The sequence below is a fragment of the Solanum verrucosum genome, unplaced genomic scaffold, assembly GCF_900185275.1.
Source record: "Solanum verrucosum unplaced genomic scaffold, falcon-dt-bn FXZP01000261.1, whole genome shotgun sequence".
Lineage (NCBI taxonomy): Eukaryota > Viridiplantae > Streptophyta > Magnoliopsida > Solanales > Solanaceae > Solanum > Solanum verrucosum.
This window is the reverse complement of record NW_026019969.1, coordinates 4,284,146-4,301,418: the sequence shown is the minus strand read 5'-3', so window position 1 is coordinate 4,301,418 and position 17,273 is coordinate 4,284,146. Positions and strand designations below refer to the sequence as shown.

Below are 17,273 nucleotides of genomic sequence, written 5' to 3'. Positions count from 1 at the left end.
TCTTTAGATCGAAATGAAAAGTGTAAAGAGAATTCTTTTAACATATATAAATATTAGAGATTATACGAACAGTTCACCATCTACATAATGAGAGAACAGAAACTGAATGTGTACTTCAACACGCTGGACTTGTCTAATGAAGTTTAAGTCTTCCGTGTGGTTTACAAGCTATTGCACAAGAGCGAATTTACCCAGAATGCACCTGAAGGGGGCAGCAGGGTTTCCGGTAATTTCCAACAAAAAAACATCACAAGTAAAGCATTGAATTGTATATTCATGTTACTATTACATCTTGTATAGAATCACCTTAATAAATAATAATCACTTCCCTAAACTACAAAAAATTGGCAAATATTTTCCATTTTGGGATGCATCGACCATGGTACACCGCAAGGCTGCGGACTCAAGGATAGCAAACTATCCAGTGTTTGACCAAACACATTAAAGTCGCACCTCATAGCAAGCTGATTACAACAAGTCACCACTGATGCTGCAAAGTCGCCACTAAATGATATGTAGCCCAGTTTGACAGTCAACCATGCTCTCAGTTCTTCCAGCAAGATTGGCCCAATTATCCGGGTATATAAAACTGTTTCAGGACTAAGTATCCCTGCGGCTTTTCTTATTCATCTTATCCTGCACACGGTACTTTTCTCGTCTCTCTTCTCTTTGTCGCTTCTTTGAGAGTTGCTCTTCCTTGGACCTTTCCGTTTCAAGTGCTTTCTTCTTCTCTTCATCTTTGAGCTTGCGTGTTTTTATCTGAAAAATGCATTTAAAACAAAAGTGACCATACTATTCATATCCAAACAGATACTAAGCTTTGACAATCAGTAAAATTATGGCACCGTCACTTAAGGATGAATTATCCAAATAACTCTTTTAAGAGCTTGTAGCTAGTACTAATGGGCAAGTGACCACAACCTACAGCCAGGAAAGTACTAGTAGTAAAACCAAGTCTTAACTGCTCCTGTAGGAGAGAGCATACCTTCTCGTGCTGAATGAGTCCAAGTTTTTGAATATTAGCAAGCACTTTGCGCTCATGAGGTTCCATCACCACAGCCCTCCGATCTTCCAGGAGTGGTCGCTTCCGAGCTGGAGCATCCTTGGGCTTAGAGGCAAAGGGGAGACCTTTCTGTAATTGCTTGGGAATTACCAAGGGGTTGAACTTTTTCCGCTTTCGTTCAATTGGCTGTGGCATCAAACAACATAACAAGCAAAGCGGCGTCTGTCAGCAGGAAGAAAAAAACGCAACAGAAAGACTTTGAATGTAATAATTAAGTTATTAACAAACATGTGAAATAACATGTTTCACCTTATATAATGAATCCTTGTTGACAGGCACTGGTAGATTATGTTCTCTCCTTAATTCAGCAACTGTTTTCATTCCTCGCCAAGTTTGATCACGTGGCTGTAATGCTGTTGTCAATGGATTGTAGAAGGAAGGAACTTCAACTTGAGTCCAAGCACGCAAGAAAACAATGTCACTCATAAGAATCTTATCCTCAAATGTGCATCTAGCAATGCCTTCTTTGGCACTCCCACCCTTCTTCTTGGGTTGGTTACCAATCTCTTCTTTAGCAGCCTAAGATTAACACCAACAACAGAAGTAGGGAAATGAATTAGGAAACGAGTAAAACCATTCCAAAACATAGAGAACTGCTTCTACTACATCTTCACAACTTTCTATGGTAGAATCACTTTGCAACATGTACAACCTTTGGATCATCCTCCAAACAACGAGACAAATACTGTTAAGAAAATGTCAAGTCTAGCTACAATTAACAAGAACCACAAACTAGTGTCCATGGATAACCCATAGGTATGGTGAGAAGAGAGTCAGAGGAAACCCCGAATAACGAGCACAAGCAGGCAGGCAGGCATGGATGAAGACCCCTTCCCCAACCCCCCAGTGCACATGCACCTTTTTCTTTTTAAAGAACTCATCTTTGTTGTGTGTAAGTGCATGCTTTGCTAGAACATTAAAATATTAAATATCTTATGGTCAACAAATCATCTTTGTAGTGTGTAAATGCATGCTTTGTTAGAAAATTAAAATACTAAATATGTTATGCTTAACAAATCAACGCCGCGTAACTTTTCTATTCTTTCTACAGATGTGGTCAGAATCTCAAAAATAACATCTCATACTGTTTATCCCTCTGATCAAATGTAGTTGAATACCACCAGCATGCAATTTTTAAAAATTGCGTTGATCCCAGAAAATTAGTATAATTATTTAATCTTGGATTGATTGATGGTGGTTTAATATTTAGAGAAAAAGAGGGAATGAACATGAGAAGTCAGTATCTAGATGAAGTGACAAGAAACTATCTTCTTCCCGACTTGATTATATTGTCTAAAGTCCTGTCAATTTACAGTCAAGCACAAGTATCCCTAACTAGAAAACCAGGAAGCGAAGTGAGACAGCAGTTAAATGATACCCAAAGTGGTAAACTACCTTTTTCACTTGCCCACGAATTCCACTAACAGTTCGAATAGCTGCACCTTCAAACCTAGCTATTTCAAGATCTGAAGTGAACATGTCCTTGATAAGTGCTGTCTTCTTGAATATTTTACATGGGTGACCAACTAACTTAATCTTTTTGACTATTCTTGCTGCATGGTTGAACTCTAGCACAGTTGCAGTTGCAGTGATTCTAAAGGATGCCTGTAAAAATATAAAGACAGACAAAGGTAGAACAATCAGCACAGAGGCAGGATCAGAAATCCAAGTACAAAGAAGAAGAAAACAGTGTAGAAAGAATATAGCAACTAACAAGGGAAGCAATGCAAAAGGCTACAAGAACAACAAAATAGTGCGATTATATCAACACAATAAATATCAAAACAGGAACTACAATAATATGGCCAGTACAAAAATAAACACCAACAAGCCTAAACCATCAAAAAGCAAAACAATCCTCCACGCCCTCCTATCTAAGGTCATGTCTTGGGTAACCTTAGAGTTGTGTCATGTTCTGTCTTCTCTCCCAAATACTTCTTCGATCTACCTCTACCTCTCTTCGTGCCTACTATAACCAACTTCTCACCTCCTCACTAGGGTGTCTGCGCATCTCCTCTTCAAATATCCAAACCATCTTAATCTCACTTCTCTTATCTTGTCCACCCGGAGGCCACTCTCACCTTATCCCGAATATCCTAATTCCTAATATTATCGCTTCTTATATGTCCACACATCTTTTGAACATGGGAGTTCTTGACTAGCCAGCCAACACTCCGTACTCCGCCTCATACAACAAAATCAGTCTAACCATCACTCTATAAAACTTACCTTTAAGTTTCAGTGCTACATTGTTATCACCAACAAACTCTAGATGCAAGCTTCCACTTCATCCACGCCGCACCAATACGATGTGTGATATTAGGGCTGCGTATCACTCGGTTCGGTTCGGTTTTGAAGTTTATCGGTTTGGCTTATTAATTATCAATTTGTAGAGATGCTAAACCGTAGAACCATTAAGATATTGGCTTATCGGTTTTTGGTTTATCGGTTTTTTATCGTTAAGATTTGACACAAAAAAAAACATTAAAAATCACTTAGAAACAAGGTGACAAACCAAATAAACCATGCACATGAGTTCACAAGTTACATCTTGCTCAAAAGCAAACATTTTTACATTGTAGAATAACCAAGTATTTGAGACAACAGAAACTAAAGTAGGAAACCAAACTCTAAGTCAAGGACTTTATATACAAAATGGTATAGATATAATTATTTAATTTACTATCGGGTTATCGGTTAACTCGTTAAGAAAAACTTCAAACCGTTAAGTAACGATAATCCGATAACAAAAAAAAATCAAAACCGTTATCAAAACCGATAAACCAATAACCCAATACTGATAAACCAATAACTTGTTTTCGGTTCGGGTTATCGGTTTCGATTCGATTTTGAACATCCCTATGTGATATCATTGTCGATGTCCCCATTTCACTAGATTATAGGCTCAAGCTGCTTGAAACTATCTTTCTTAGGGATAGCATGTGTATCAAGCCTCACTTCAAGCCTGCCTCTTGCATTGTATTACTGAATTTGCACTCCAAATGCTCTGTTTGGTCTTGCTTAACCTGAACGCTTGAGACTCTAGAGTTTGTCTCCATACATCCAACCTAGCATTAACTTCACTGCGCATTTCATCAATCAGTACTATGTCATCCGCAAACAACATATACCAAGGCACCTAATCTTGAATGAACCGCGTCAATTCATATGGTAATAGTAGTTAACAATTGTGGCTGAACAGATAATTATGGTGATGGTTGGCATTATATAGTGGTGACGAATGGTGGTAATTGTTGTGGTAATGGTGATTGGTGGTGATGATTGCAAGTGTTGGTGACAGTTGATTGTAGAGATTGGTAGTGATGTTGTGGGTTAGGATGGTGGTTGTGACGGGTGGTAATTAATAATAGAGGGCCACAGAGGAGGTAGTTGGCAATGGTGAGTGTATTTTAAACATTTTAGTTGGCATAATATGTTCCCTATAAATTGCAAAATAGTCTTACTTTATTTGTTCCCTAAACCTTTAGACTTATTCTCTCTAGGGAGCTGATGTATATTTCTTAGCACTTAGCACTCTTCTTTTATGCATATACTAAATGTCATCAATGAAATCAATCAACTCATCAAAAAAAATTATTGATATAGTGTTAGGTTACTTTAATATTTTATTCAAATTTCATTAATTTTTAAATGAAGACAAGTTTTATATATTCAGATGTTGAGAAAACAACAGTCTTAACTGTCAACTATCCATATCTTATATCTTAATATTCAGATGTGTATTCAGACTCAAACATATAAATTTTAATACAAATCTTGATATTTAGATTCACATGTCTTAATCTTAATAGAAAAACAAATAAGGCCTAAAGCATATTTAGAAATGAAAATGGCCAAGCACAAAGCCATAAAATGAACGGAGGCAGTAAAATGTTATGTAAATCAAGCAATAAGTATTAAAAAGAGACTACAATCTAGTGAAGACAAATGAATTTGTATTAATGGATGATTCTTCCATCTACGAGTAAACATATGGTTCCCAATTAATTTAAGGAAATTGGTTTGGCTTGTATTGCTAGGCCTTTTTCCTCTTTTCTTTGTTAATAAACGAGAAATCCACAAGGGCCAATAGTGCAGATCAGAAATTGGTGAATAACGGGCCCGCTCTCTCCACCCTTCTCAACTTATATAATGGGCTATTGTTTATAGCAAGTTTGAACCTATGTTGCACTCTTACTTCCAAACCAAAGCCCTAGGTGTACTTGAATTTCTAGACTTGTAAAGTTAAGACTTCCATCAATAGGAAGAAATGGGGAAATGGACCATAACAGGTTAGCTTTGTACTTGCTGAATGCATTCCCACACAACTTTCCAGAGGCCCACCTAAATACAACACCTTACCTAATTGTTTGACAAGTACTTAACAGCAAACATAGGCAACTACAAGTGACAACTTACTTGATTATTTGACAAGTTCTGGACAGCGATCATTCCCGTGTGTGGAGGCACAAGGGGACCCCAAAACATTGCCAAACAATGCATGTGTTCAGGAGTGTACTTGAGCATACGGTGACGGCCATTAAGATCCTCAATGGCATAAATAGGTACAGTTTGGTAGCGCCTCCAACCAATAGAAACAATAATTGGATCCCTAGTCTTCAGCACTTTCTTGTGCCACCTGTGCCGCTTCAACCGAACCTGAAAAAAAAAGAAGATAGTTTTCACCAGTAGTATTGGGATGCAACTATGCACTCATTCGGAAAATAGAAATTAAGATTATTCATTCCCAAAATTTAACTTCGTATAATTACACATCATAACAAGGCATTAACATTGATCAAATAAATTACACCATGATGCATTAACTTTTATGGTCATTTCATTTATGCAAGAGTCTTTTCTTTTTTCTATTCATGAGTCCTGCTAACATACTACATAAATGCATGACAGGGGCAGGAGCCTCTCACCTCCTTTTTCTTCAGTACTGTCTACTATACTTGCAGATAAGCTGTTGAGAGTAACAGGGACTACCAGTCAGGGTATTATAAGCCTACTACCATCACATGTTCAGAGCTTTGCTAGTTAATGGGGGATTTGCTTAGAACAGGAAAGTTTACACCTAGATTAAACTCAAAGAAATAGAATTTTGACAGAATCTTATTTCCAGCAAACTATATCTTGTTAATCAAACAAACCTAATGGACATGCTAGTTCTTCCTGGGCAAACTAATAGCTTTCTTTCTGTAAACAAAGATGATAGGCTCTCAAAAAATTGTTTCAGGTTGCACTTCTCTCTAATCTTATGACCGTATCTGAGCAGTCTGTTGTGTCTTCTAGCATTCATAATACCATAACTATGTTATGGTCTCTCTGACTGGGAGTTAATAATCCATCCATAAATCGTCACAACTGATAGCTTACAGTAAAATGAACAAGTTTAACTCATTAATATATCGTAGAGAAGAGACAAACTTCTAAAGAAGTGAATACTAGTTCTTTCAATTGTTTACAAAACCAACAATCAAGTGTTTTCATTGAATATCCATTTTATGGGGTAAATAAACACAAAAAAAAAACAAAAACAAATTGGACATAACCAAAGAGGAGCTTTTACCTGCATGTATCCAACATTTTCTTCTCCAAGTGCTAGACCTCCGAGAAGAATCGGATGGCAAGGATCAAAATATTCAACCATTTCAGAGGGGACATCATGAACTTCTAGTCTAAGATAAGTTCCTGTTCTGAAGCCTTCTATCTCTATCCGAGTGGCCTCATCAAGTTCATTTAGTGCTGCTAAATTCACTTGTTTCTGAAGCTCTACCTCTTCCTTCAACTGTGAAATAGGACATGATCAACTATAAAGTAAATGCATTCCCACTTTATGTTTGGCTGAAATTAACCAAACCTTACCTTATCATAGTACCCATTTCCATCAGCTTGACCCCGATGAGACTTTGTGTCTGGTTTAATAACCTCGTCCTCATCCTCATTGGAGGAATCCGACCCACCATATGTACATAGAAGTTAAGGTCATAAAACAAATTGCAAGGACAACAACAACAACATCCCAGTGTGATCCCATCATAGTTAGGGTAGAGAAAATATTTGATGATGAATGAAAGATGACGGGGTGGAGTGGAAGGAAAAGGAAATAAAGATGAGGTAACAAAAGGATATTGAGAATCAAATTTTGCACGAAGTGCCAATTTCTTTAGCCTGCGCTCCTCAACTGCTGAATCATCATCCATGCGGATCCTATCATTAGTTCCAGTGCCACCTGTCTCATGGCTCTGATACTTCTGACCTGTTTCCAAGTCTTCAAAATCACCAAACAGATTCTCGTCATCCTCACCAACATCATCACTACCATTAACATCCCTTGAGCCACCTCCACGAGCCGCTTTGGACCAGCCTTTGCTGACAAACCGGAAACGGATGGTTTCAATTGATTCTTGAATCCTCCAGTCAATTTGACTTGAAAAATTTACAAATTTGGAGCAGTCCTCGGCATCAATATTATCATCATTCATCTGCTCTTCGGGTTTCTGCACAAGGAAATGCAATAATTTGACAAAGTCATTTCAACTCCTACCAAAATAAAAGTGGTAAAATAAAAAACAACTACAACAGCAGAAGAGCTATATTAACTGCAATGAGAATGCTTTTCTTTGGTCCCTCCACATGACTATCATGTCCTCTACTACAACGAAGTCATTTTGATACTTCTACTGCATACACTTTCGAGTTACAAAGTAGGAACAAAAAAATTTGAAGATATTATAACAGTACTCAAAATCAAGCTACCCTCAAAATACTAGGTAAAAGACAGACATGGTAGCCACATGATTGAGTAATCCATCTCCATATCTTTTAGACTAGAGTGGATGGATACTCTGAAATTGTAATACAGATTATTATAGAAAATGATTCTCATAACACATGTTTCATCTAATGTCACGCAATGTGCTTCGCTGGGTATCACATGGACCAAAAGCAAACTACCGTGGAACCAAAAGCTTTATTATTTGAAGAGTTGTATAAGACAAACCTTTGTTCCCTCCCCTTTGGGCACGAAGAACTCAGTATCACTTTCATCATTTTCAGCTCCATGCTGTTGTAACTCAGCTTTTGTAGTTGACTTGGATTCAGATGCCCCATATACAAGCTGCATAAGATTGACATTTTGGCGATTACGTGTCCTTTCTGACAGGAACTCTTTCCATCTTGAAGCATTGCCCGTGTCCTCTTCTACTAAAAGAAACAAACAAAGATTCCATTAGAAATGAAAGATTTGGAGTAATTAGAAAAGGATTGGAAAGAAAGCGAGCTACTTTACAGCAAGTTAGGAACTTCATTTACTCCTAGGCCAAGGGGATGATGAAATACTAAATGGAGATCACACTACACAGAGAATGATGTCTGTACTAAATGAAGATCAAAAACCTACCATCTGTATCAAAATCATCATCATCCCCTGAATTTTGATAAGCTTCATTTTCCTCATCAGTGTCCTCTAAATCATCATCTTGTGCATCCTCGTCTCGTGCATCCTCTTCGACATCTTCTTCACTATAATCCTGGATTTAATGATATAGTATAAATACAACATATACGCATATCAAAGTCCAATTCCACCACACGGTGAACCAGGACATACAAGAGCATAACTTGGGTCAAAACTTAAGTTCAGAGCATATATGTGAAAGACATAACAACTTATACAAATTAATGTGAACAATAATACGCAGGTGAGGTTTATATAAATATTGGAAAGGGGTAATTGATGAGTTTTAGAAAGCACTATTCTTCATTCAAAAGCTCCCAAAAAAAACTGGCACAGTTTCCAGGGACTCTTACATAGGTGGAAAGCAACAGGTTCATCAGATTTCTCCAAATAGGAAAGAAAAGAAAAAAAGGAGGCATGAGCTTTCATCTTTAATATTCTGGTACAGATAGCTGTCTACTTGTTTTTTATCCGCTATACACAAACACCTCATAGACAAGATGAGGCACAACGAGAAGGACAGGAACTAGATCAGGAATGTCATTGGCTTACCTTTTCATCAAAATCATTATCATTATCAAAGATAGCTTTTCTTCTCATTCTTCCATCATGGAAATCAACATGTTCCCTGAAACTACTACTCAATCCTGGGTGCTTCTCTGATCCAATAGTATCTTCTTCCTCAGAACTATCATCAGAGGTGTCCTTTGACTCCTTCGGATGAGTACGCTCCAACTGTAATGGTTCCAACTCATTCAAATCTTCAGCATCATTGTCTTCATCTGATCCATCGCTGTTGGGTTCAAACCCAGACTGATCTCGCTCCGCAAGCACCAAATCATTAGTTTGATCAGCTTTAGCATGATTTGATGAGGATGAATTATGTTTTTTCCCAAAAAGGGAAATAAAACTATTTTCTAACTTCTCATCGATTGAATATTTTGTGTTCTGAAGTGATTTAACTAAAGCCTCTCCGACATCATTTCCCTTCCCTGAGATCAGGAGGATAATACTTGTCAGTGGGAAAATATCTTGCCAAAAGTTGTGACCCAAAAAATAAAATAAGAACATATAGCATGTTGGAAAAAGGTGATCTCAACATCCAATATTTTCTTTATCCATTATTAAGAAAACTAGTCAAAGCCCGTAGTACTGAAAAATACAAATTACCAGTGTTAAAAAAAAAATAGTTGTAGATCCATGCATGACACGGGTGAGATTTTTAATTATTAGTCTATGCAAAAAAAAATAAAAAAAAATTGTATCTAACATAATCCTGTTCTTTTATTTTTTTTCACGCATTAGTTGCTATTGGCATCCACCTAATGTAGTTTGACAAATGTATGGACCATTTTTCGTAATAACATGGTAGGGAGGTGACAGTAACATAACTCAATTTTTCTTTTCAATTGGTCAGCTAAGTGAAAATGCACACAATCCAACAAACCACTATCGATCATAAGGTTTTTTTAGAAATCGATCATAAGATTAACAACGACCATTCCTGTCCCGACGGTGTCTAAGCAATTGGTAAAAAGATGTACTAAAATTTTACAACATATAGGAGTTCTCAACAACTTGTAAGAGCATCTAAGCAAATAGCACTCCTTCGAATGCAAAAGAGAGAGAAAGACTGAACGTGGAGGAAATGGATGACACAAACACCAGCACAAGAGAAGATTTTTTTTTGATAAAATTAAAAAAAAATAAAAAAAAAATAAAAAAATAAAAAAAATAAAAAATCTTCTCTTGTGCTGGTGTTTGTGTCATCCACAAGAGAAGATTTCATAATCAACATTTGGTCTTATTAAGTCGCTTGACCAATAATAAGTAGAGTTCAGCCAGAAATTATGATGAGTAACTGATAGGGATGGAAGGAATCCAGAGCAAGAAAAGGAAAGCAACGACATTTTTTTTTTTGATTTGCACCGGGTGTCCGAGTCTCTTTGAGCCCCGACTAATCCCGGGGGTGCACAGGCCCTCGGCAAGGAGTTTCCCGCAAGTGCACCACGGTTAATTCAGGTTTTACCCAGTCCGATGGCCCTCAGAAATTGTTTGCACCCAGTGGGTTTCGAACTTGAGACCTTGAAAGGGAGCAAACCCCAAGGCTCAAGTCAATTGCCAGCAGGCCAACCCCTGAGGGTTAGGAAAGCAACAACATTCAAGCCCTACTAATTGGTAAAGCAGCAAATTTTAAAGCTATAGCTGTTTATGAATAAGAACTTACCAATTCAAACAACAAAAAAAGCTATAACCAAAGGATAGCCTGAGGCATATCACTTATCTTGCTGAACTAAATAAGGGAATGTGAATTTCCCATAAGCTAAAAAAATTTGGAATTCGTCTATTTTTTTTTAAAAAAAATATAGGTTTATAAGAAACAGAGAGGAAATATTTACCTCTGCGACCCCCAACAGCAGCTGTTTCATCAACCTTAGAGAACTGGACAAAGTGATCATTTATGTTTATATACACAGCATCCTTATCATAAAGAAGATCGCCCAATCCAGACATGGGGGCATAAAACAGCTTTTCCTTGTCCCTTAGTCCCTTCTTCTTGGCAGCAGATGGTAGAGGGCATGGATCAGGTAATGCTGTTATACCAGCTAAACTATAATCACCAACACCAGCAATATGTACCTGGTCATATTGTGAAGCAGCTTTAGAATATGGACAAGGGAGAAATAAACTGCTAAATCACTAGCTGAAACACCATCTATTAAAATAACTAGATATAAATAAAATGACACGGTCTTCACAAGAGTCATTATACAACTAGTGAGTTTGTATCCCAAAGGCTTCCATCTTTCCCGATCTTCTCTACTTTGTTATGAAAGGGAGATAACTTGTTCCCTTTCAATAGTACATCGAACAGTAGAACTCACAAACTCTAATTGTTGACAAGTAAAGAAAATATTATTCACAAGTGAAATAGCCAAGCACTAAGCTAATGTTGGACGCTACAAAAGATTCCCTGTGCAAAATCTACAAAACATTGATAAGACTCTCATTTTTCCTCCTCACATATGATGACAAGTTTACACCAAAAAGGCCAAAGGTCCATGCTATACGCGAAATTTCTAAAACTATAGCCAAAATTCTCTATATTAGCCACTAGATACATAATATGCATTTGAACGTTAAGCTTGATGATTTTCTCTAAGTCTTTGAACCAGATCTGTTGTATTGTCACTCTTAAAGTTCATCTATTTGTAGCCCAATAGAGCCAACTAACACTCCATAAGATGTTAGGCATATTGCTATGCCATCTCTCAAGTCTCAGCAACTTTATTACTTTCAATTGACCTTACAGGGTGCACGAACCTTTGCTTCTATGCCTATAAACAGCCAGTTCATAGCATAATCAGAATTTTATTTGACATGAATTAGTACTAAAAGTTATTTTTTGAAACTGTAGTACTAAAAGTTATTTCCCAACCAAATACAAGTAAAGTACAAGAAACAAAGCATTCACATCACAGACCTTTGTTCCTTTCTTCATATTACAACCACGAAGATAACCGTACAAAATGACATTTCTGTCACACTTGTTGTCCATGCGCACTTTTTCAGGGGGAGTTACATCTTCAAATCGATCTACAACAATGTAGGGGTGGGACATGCGCCAGGATAAAGGAGGAAACTTCATGACAGAGATAAACCGAGCAAGATTATGCACTTCACGTTTAGAGTACCTACTCATTAACAAAAAATTGTTTCATAAATTAAATAGAAATATTACATTATATCAATGTAGCATGCTAAACATGCATTTTCAAATATGGAAGCCAGGGACTTACTTCCCATGGATAAGACCAGACAAATAAAATAATTTAGCTCCATCATATATCTCAGTCCAAAATCTATGTTTTAACCGTTGTTTCGTCTTTTTAAGCTTCTTAACATCCTTGAACTGGTCGAGATGTGTAAGAACACCCATAACTTTAGGAAATCCATGATTTTGCAGTATATTAAGGAATTCAAAGGTCTCCTGCAAAATTAATTAAACCAATCACAAGGTCTACCAACAAAAAAAATATCAGCCAAGAAATTTTCATAGAGGAAATAAAGTTGGCAGAAATCAACAGTCAGTAAATGTGAAAGGTACTAAAGAAAGATTATAACACCCTCTGTGTTACCGTCGTAACAAGATGGAAGCATGCAACAAATGTCAATTTTAATATGACCAATTAAGTTTGTGTAAGGAATCTAACTGATACTCCCTCTGCCTCTGCTATTCTGTGAAAGATTTTGATCAAACACACCATTAAATAACTTAACCAGCATATTGAATTGATAGTATTAGAAGATAGCACTGAAAATAGTTGTTGAAAGTGATCAGGCATTAATGAGGAAATCATGGTATAGAGTAAAAATGTATTACACTTTCTTCAAGTACTAATATTTTTGCATGTCATGAGAAAAGGCATGTCAAATAAAATGGGACAAAGAGGATCAATTTGAAAGACAGGAATCAACAACTTACATTAATGATACTATCTGCATATAATTCAATCTCACCTAACTCACTACGAATAACCCATCCTTAGACTAGAGTAGTTGCTACATATTCAATGAGAAAACGCTAGAACAATCTTATGCTTATCCTAAAGAGTCTTTTTTCTCTTAAGAAACAAAAGCGCACCATTTCAAAGCCATAGCTACCATCAATGAGAAGCAATGCCAAATCCGCAAACTTTGCCACATCAATCATTCCATTGATATCATTCGGACACTCTATAAACTGCAAACGTCTCTGCTTACCTACAATGTCATAAATGAATTAACAATAATTTTCCAATACCAAAGATCCAAGTAAAACGCAATAGAATATAGTTATGCCAATACTGCATATATAGCTACTCTTCTAATTGATTAAGTTGACACCTTACTTTGGGACATCAAAAGGGAAAAAAAAGTCATCTAGATATTATCAATAATGTCAAAGGAGAAAGGCATAGAAAAGCACCAAAACCTGCTTTATGGGATATATTAACAACGCTCAACTAAATGAAAAAAGACGCAAAATTGATGGAAATAAAACACTGCATATTAAGTTAATATATTGGTGGATAAAGACCATGGTAGTTCAAGTTCCACTCTATTTCTGGTTAAGTTTTTAAGTTCACAATGCAATTAAAAGTAGTAACTAACTCTCTTGTAAAAATATTTTAATTTAATTTCCTATTCCTAGGGAGTAGTGACTAGAATATTTCCATCTGCTGAGTTTCCTTAACACTTCACACTAAATTGATCCAGCCACCTTAATGATTTAGAGTCAACCTATAGGCAAAACTCAAGAGTTTCATAATTAACCTAGGATTTGTGTTGAATCACCAACAAAGAGCTTCTACCGAAACAGCAATTTAGCAAGGCACAACATTCATCCTACAAAGTGCCTTGCCTACCGGGATTAAGTGCACATTTGACAAGACCAGTTACTAACATATTGCAATAAAGCAGAAAAGCATATCCTCGATCACATAGCAAAAAAACGAAAAGAGAAAAAAAGTATAGCTATAAAATACAATTTGACAGTTTATATACATATCAGAGTCAGTAACAGCATCACAACCATAGCAGATTACTCGGACGCGAAACCAAGCACTCACTGTATACCATGTCCCAACTGATTTTGGAGGCATGTCTTGCTTGTGGAGAACTAAATATAATGTCAAAACCCAGTAAAAAACAGCCAGCTGAAGTTATTCTGAATGCGGAGTATATTAAGTTGAAAGAAACCCAAATGAAAGTAAAATAACCTCCTACACAAAAACATCTTTATACAAGAAAATTAGCTTTTCTCTTTTATTTCATTCATTAAACTTGAAATGATATATGGGCTAACGGGAAGTATTAGGAAAATTTAATTATGGTCTTCTCTGAAGTACGGAGTCCATCTCGAAAGCCTACCATTGTAATTGAAATGGGGAGCAGGAAAAGGATAAGGAACAAGAAAATGGATATACTGTAATATGTCAAATGAATAATTTCCACAACCACCCAACACCTCTAGCATATTTGATATCCTCTCTACCTCCTTTTTGAAGGAGACAAAAATCACAATCAAGACAAAACATGAGATAAACAGAAACCATCAAAGATAATATCTCAGATGTGATCAGGTGAATCCATACTTTCTTTCTAATACTTCCAATTATTCATTTATGGACTAAGCTAACCGGAAAAAGGAACAAGGTGGGAAGCCAATCCATACCTGATACTATAGTGATGGGACCTCGAACTTCAGGTAAATTTTGCTTTGTATAGTGCTTCACGAGAGACTTAATTAACAGTGATTTCCCAACCTATAATAGCATAATAGCATAATCCATAAGAAGATCAAATCTAGAACCCAATGAATGACATCTAACCAAAAACAACCATGTGAAATCAACCTTGGGAGGTCCCTGCACTACAATAACATATGGAGCTGGTTCACCAGTGGACCTATCAACTGTTGGGACATGAAGCCTCTTCTGCTCCTTCTCTGTTGCTCGTGCTTGCAATTTCTTTGCTTTCACCGTGGAATTAAATGCAAATGCCTACAAATTTACATTATAAGTCTCAAGAAATTACTATTCAAGAAATCTTGGACTTGTGAAGTAATCAAGAAGATGCAAAGAGTACAAAAGTAGATATGCTTTCTCCATTACATGATAAAAGCTAAGACCCTGGAGCCAGTGAGGAGACTTAGGTCTAGAGCTAAAAGAACTATCAAAATCTATTCATATATGACTGGGTAGACCAACAAAATAGACTGAAACAAACATTTACCCAGATTATTAATAAAAATCAGTCAAGAATAGAGTAAAACAATAGACGAACCCAGGCACATAAAGAACAAAAAAGAACTACAAGAAAAAATACTATTCAAAAAACCTTAGGATTATGTTGTTTATTGTTTTCGTCGGAAGCACCCTTTTTTTTCTTGTCGGACTTGGATTTTTTCTTGGCGGTAGGACCAGACTGACGCGACCTGTGAGATTTGTGCGACTGTTCTCCGTCGATAGCCATGGCAGAGAGAGAAAAGTCTATGAATCAATTTGGCGTTCTGGGTTTCCAACTGCAACCCTCAAAAGACTAAGAGCATCGTCGTCGGCGGCGAAGAAGAAGAAGAATGGGATGGATAAATACTGAAAAGGGTTTAAAGAAGACTGTTTATGGAAAAGGGTTTAAGGGCATAGTAGCGCAGCGAACTGTTAAAATATGGAGAGTATTTACTAAGGTTATTCCGTTATATTATATACTCCTTAGCGTGACTTGTAAGTTCATAACTTAAATTATACAAATCTTATTATTTAAATATCTCTATCATTTTTTGGAGAGTATCTAGATTGATTTTATTGTAAGTTAATTTTTATGTTTTTAAGCTTTTTTTTTTAATTTAGAAAGTGTTTGAAATTATAAAAAAGTGTTTAAAAAAAATTAGGCAGAGAAAGTTTTTAAAATATCAAAAGCTACGTGTGCCCAAATATGGTGCTTATAAATTACTTTTAAAAAGTCAATTCAAACCCCCTAAATTAATTTTCCATAGAGTTTGAAATAATAATATAACGTCTCACTAAAATATCAAAAGCAGAGGTTCCAAAGTTCGTAGACCAGTTTGGATCGCCCATTAGGTTTTCTTGTTTGAAAGACAAATTGGGTGGGTCAATGTTACCTATTAGGTTGGGTTAAGTTATTGGGGCGGGGCGGGTCATATCTGAATTTGATTTATTTTAAATTGAATAGTTCATTTAATCTCAGTTGTCCACGTGTTCTCTGTTAGTGATAAAGGTATATTTATCCCAAAAGTATAATGGGAGGGGTATATTTAGCCCGAAAGTATAACTAGGGGTATATTTAAACTATTTCCTATAGTAGAGGGGTATATTTGGCCCTTTGCCGTTGAAATAATGATATAATATCTCACTAATTAATAATTTTATATCAAATTTGAAGTTAAATACACTTATATACATGTATTTTTGCTATTAGATACATTCTGAAATAAAAATACATAGGGAGAGAGGCAAGCGAGAGATAGAGAGAAGGGAGGCAAGCGAGAGAGTCAATGTATCTTAGATACATACGAATCACACTAGATATATATATTTGGGGAACTAAATATATGCTGAAATATAGATACATAGGAAAATAGGTGAGCGAGAGAGGCAAGCAATGTAGGAGAGAAGTGAGCGAGAAAGTTAGTGTATCCAACATACAATTACATCTATTTTTGACCTAATGTATCCGAGTAGATTATACATGTATCTCCTAGTTTGTGTCCATCTTAATTATTACATTAGATAATTAGAGAATTATGTAATTAGACCTTAAAGTAGTAAAAATTGTGTAGTTTGCATCAAATTTTATTAGTGATAGATACACTTCTACTTAGCTGTATCTCCTAGTTTGTGTCCATCTTAATTATTACATTAGATAATTTTAATGTTTTTACTAGTATATAAGTAGAGAATAACCCAATTTATAAGAATATTATCATAGTTAATCTTCTAAATTTTCTTCTTTTCCCTTTAGTATTTTCCTCAAAATAATTATTAGAAATAATTTGAATAGTAACATTTTGTGTTCAATTAGAATAAATGTTTTCATCTGATCTACTACTTTCATTGATGCCGAATTAATTTGAATTTTTCTCGATTCCCAGTTTCATTAAAACACATATATAATAAAATTTAGTTTTATATCTTTTTATGTATATACTAGTAAACGTGAATAATATAAGCTTTAATTCTTCAT

General features: G+C 35.9%; 1 protein-coding gene across 2 annotated transcripts; it reads right to left on the bottom strand.

Moving 5' to 3' along the window:
- Window positions 1-205: 205 nt before the first annotated feature.
- On the bottom strand, window positions 206-15,607 carry LOC125815884 (uncharacterized). Of its 2 annotated transcripts, none has more exons than XM_049495451.1 (18): window positions 15,411-15,607; window positions 14,927-15,073; window positions 14,746-14,836; window positions 13,174-13,292; window positions 12,329-12,519; window positions 12,013-12,223; window positions 10,928-11,168; window positions 9,081-9,520; window positions 8,472-8,601; window positions 8,073-8,275; window positions 7,202-7,569; window positions 6,935-7,037; window positions 6,639-6,857; window positions 5,483-5,722; window positions 2,459-2,668; window positions 1,313-1,582; window positions 986-1,189; window positions 206-759 (listed from the first exon to the last, which is right to left on the bottom strand). In XM_049495451.1, the coding sequence occupies exons 1-18, from the start codon at window positions 15,543-15,545 to the stop codon at window positions 601-603; spliced, it is 3,681 nt and encodes a 1,226-aa protein (XP_049351408.1). In that variant the 5' UTR covers window positions 15,546-15,607; the 3' UTR covers window positions 206-600. The 2 variants fall into 2 exon arrangements, with proteins under 2 accessions (XP_049351408.1, XP_049351409.1); XM_049495452.1 differs by having other exon boundaries at window positions 8,073-8,272.
- Window positions 15,608-17,273: the final 1,666 nt, after the last annotated feature.

What these genes read in the sequence shown, in the direction of transcription:
- LOC125815884 (XM_049495451.1), bottom strand. Translation starts at nt 15,545, where the DNA reads ATGGCTATCGACGGAGAACAGTCGCACAAATCTCACAGGTCGCGTCAG. An exon ending in TCTGGTCTTATCCATGGGAA is followed by an intron (nt 12,224 to 12,328) that starts GTAAGTCCCTGG and finishes GTTAATGAGTAG; the next exon opens with GTACTCTAAACGTGAAGTGC. An exon ending in ATATGAAGAAAGGAACAAAG is followed by an intron (nt 11,169 to 12,012) that starts GTCTGTGATGTG and finishes CAATATGACCAG; the next exon opens with GTACATATTGCTGGTGTTGG.